The sequence below is a fragment of the Penaeus vannamei genome, unplaced genomic scaffold (assembly GCF_042767895.1).
Source record: "Penaeus vannamei isolate JL-2024 unplaced genomic scaffold, ASM4276789v1 unanchor991, whole genome shotgun sequence".
Lineage (NCBI taxonomy): Eukaryota > Metazoa > Arthropoda > Malacostraca > Decapoda > Penaeidae > Penaeus > Penaeus vannamei.
This window is the reverse complement of record NW_027213995.1, coordinates 57,501-60,000: the sequence shown is the minus strand read 5'-3', so window position 1 is coordinate 60,000 and position 2,500 is coordinate 57,501. Positions and strand designations below refer to the sequence as shown.

Here is a 2,500-nt window from a genome sequence, read left to right as displayed (position 1 = left end):
TCTGTTAAAGGTGCGGATATCTGGGAAAAGTTCTTGCAGAAACGTCTATAATATCCAGCCATTCCCATGAAGCGCATCAGGCCTCTCCTGTCGACGGGCGTGGGATACTGGAGGACCGCTTCCACCTTCGCTGCTACAGGTGCGACCTGACCCTGACCGATCACGTGACCCAAGAAGGTGACATGAGCATGTCCGAATTCACTCTTCTGCAAATTTACCGTGAGGTTTGCGGCTGACAAGGCGGAGAAGAGTGCACGTAAACGTACCAGATGTTCCTGCCAAGACTCGCTCCAGATTACAAGATCGTCTAGGTAACAACGAACGCCTTCTAAGTCCGCAGTCAGGTAGTTCATGAGACGCTGAAAGGTCGCCGGGGCGTTCCTCATACCGAAGGGAAGAACCTTGAACTCGTAGAGACCGACAGGCGTGACAAACGCAGAAATCGGCCTCGCCCTCTCGGTCAACGGAACTTGGTAATATCCCTGGAGGAGATCCAACTTCGACAGGTGGCGTGCCTTCCCCAGGTCATCAATAATGTCGTCCATCCTCGGGAGGGGGAACGAGTCCGCCACTGTTACCGCATTCACCTTCCTATAATCTACACACAGACGGTAAGTGCCGCCACTCTTGGGAACGAGGACTATAGGTGATGCCCAGGGACTCAGGCTGGGACTAATGAACCCCTGCTCCTTCAGGCGCTGAACCTCCGTCTGCAGGAAAGCCCTCTTCTCTGCATTGAGGCGATAGGGAGCTTGACGTACTGGCTGAGCTTCCTTAGTCTCCACATCATGTTCCAGCAGTGGGCAGAGACGAGGTACATCACTGAATAGTTCCTCATACTCCTGCAGAAGAGAACGAATGTTTGCTGCTTGGGCAGCAGAAAGGTGTTTAAGTTTATCATCAGGTTTAGCTAAAATTGTCGAATTTATAAGGTTAGGCTCCACAATCTTTACATTATCACAAGTGTCATTACTGATGTTTGAAGGTACAACTATTGAAACATTTCGTACCTCATCCTTTATATCACCCCGTTCATGGTACTTTTTCAGGAGGTTTACATGTACATGACGGTTTTTCTTACGCCTCTTAGGTGTTTCAATCACATAATTTGTATCACTCGTTCGTTTTAGAATACGAAATGGACCCGTATAGCGAGACTGAAGAGGCTGGTTAGGAAGAGGCAGCAAAGCCAGAACTAAATCACCCTCATTGAAGGTTCTAACTTCAGTATTATTTGCTTTATCAAAATGTTCTTTCATTTTAGATTGAGCTTTACCCAAATGATTATGAGCTATTGAGATAGCTGTTCGTAATCTATGCTTAAATTTATTCACATAAGCAGCTACTGGAATGTCCTCCTCTTCAATTAACCAGCACTCCTTTAAGACCTTCAGTGGTCCACGCACTTCATGGCCGTAAATTAATTGAAATGGAGAATAACCAAGGCTCTCTTGAACACTGTCCCTTACTGAAAATAACAGCAAATCTATTCCTTCATCCCACTCAGAACCAGTCTCTAAACAAAAGGCTTTAATCATAGTCTTTAAAGTATAGTGAAACCTTTCAACTACCCCTTGACTCTGAGGATGATATACGGTGGACCTGCACTGCTGTATACCCAAGGACTTCATAACCTGTTCATACAGTCTGGACGTAAAATTTGACCCTTGATCTGATTGTATTACAGTAGGCAGACCAACTTGTGTAAAAAAAATTATCAATGCCTTCACAACATTCTTAGTAGTGATGCGTCTAAGAGGAATAGCTTCAGGATATCGGGTGGCCACATCAATTATGGTTAACAGAAACTTGTTACCCCGTTTAGTCTTTGGAAGAGGACCTACACAGTCAATAACTATTTTGCTGAAAGGCTCTGTTAACACAGGGATAGGTTGCAAGGGATATGGTTTGATACCATCTCCGGGTTTGCCTTTTACTTGGCAGATATGGCATGACTGGCAATAGTAACCAACATCACGTTTCATTTTCGGCCAATAAAAATGAGCTAAAATCTTATGGTAAGATTTGTTGACTCCCAAATGACCACTAATGTCATGTGCAATATTCAATACATCAGTTCGAAGGGGCTTTGGAATGACAATCTGATGTACTATCTTACTGGTATCGTCTGCAGATATATTATAGGGCTTATATTTACGCATAAGAACACCTGACTGGAGATAATAGCAGGTACTGAAATTGTCTATGTTACTTGTATCAGTAAGCCTATCATAAAATGTTTGCAACTCAGGATCTTTATATTGTTCTTCAATGAGCTTTTCTCTAGTAACTGGCATGTCTTTAAAATTTACTATATTAGAATTATCAGAAGCAGAAATGTTTGAATCTTTGTCAGATGATTTAAAGAAATCTGCCAAGGTGAAATCCTCGGTGAATATATCATTAAGGCTCTCTTTGGGTAATGCAGTACCGGCGGTAAGCGCCTTGGTAGGAGGGGAGGACCTACGACTTGCACTGCGGGTGACAGCACATGCAGGAA

General features: G+C 43.8%; 1 protein-coding gene across 1 annotated transcript in view; it reads right to left on the bottom strand.

Moving 5' to 3' along the window:
• The window catches only part of LOC113819039 (uncharacterized), a 6,944-nt gene that overhangs the window by 1,587 nt on the left and 2,857 nt on the right, over positions 1–2,500 (bottom strand). Inside the window, exon 2 of the mRNA XM_027371276.2 lies at positions 1–2,500. This exon is cut by the window's left edge and continues 1,587 nt beyond it; it is cut by the window's right edge and continues 369 nt beyond it. Within this exon, the coding sequence (XP_027227077.2) occupies positions 1–2,500 (2,500 nt within the window).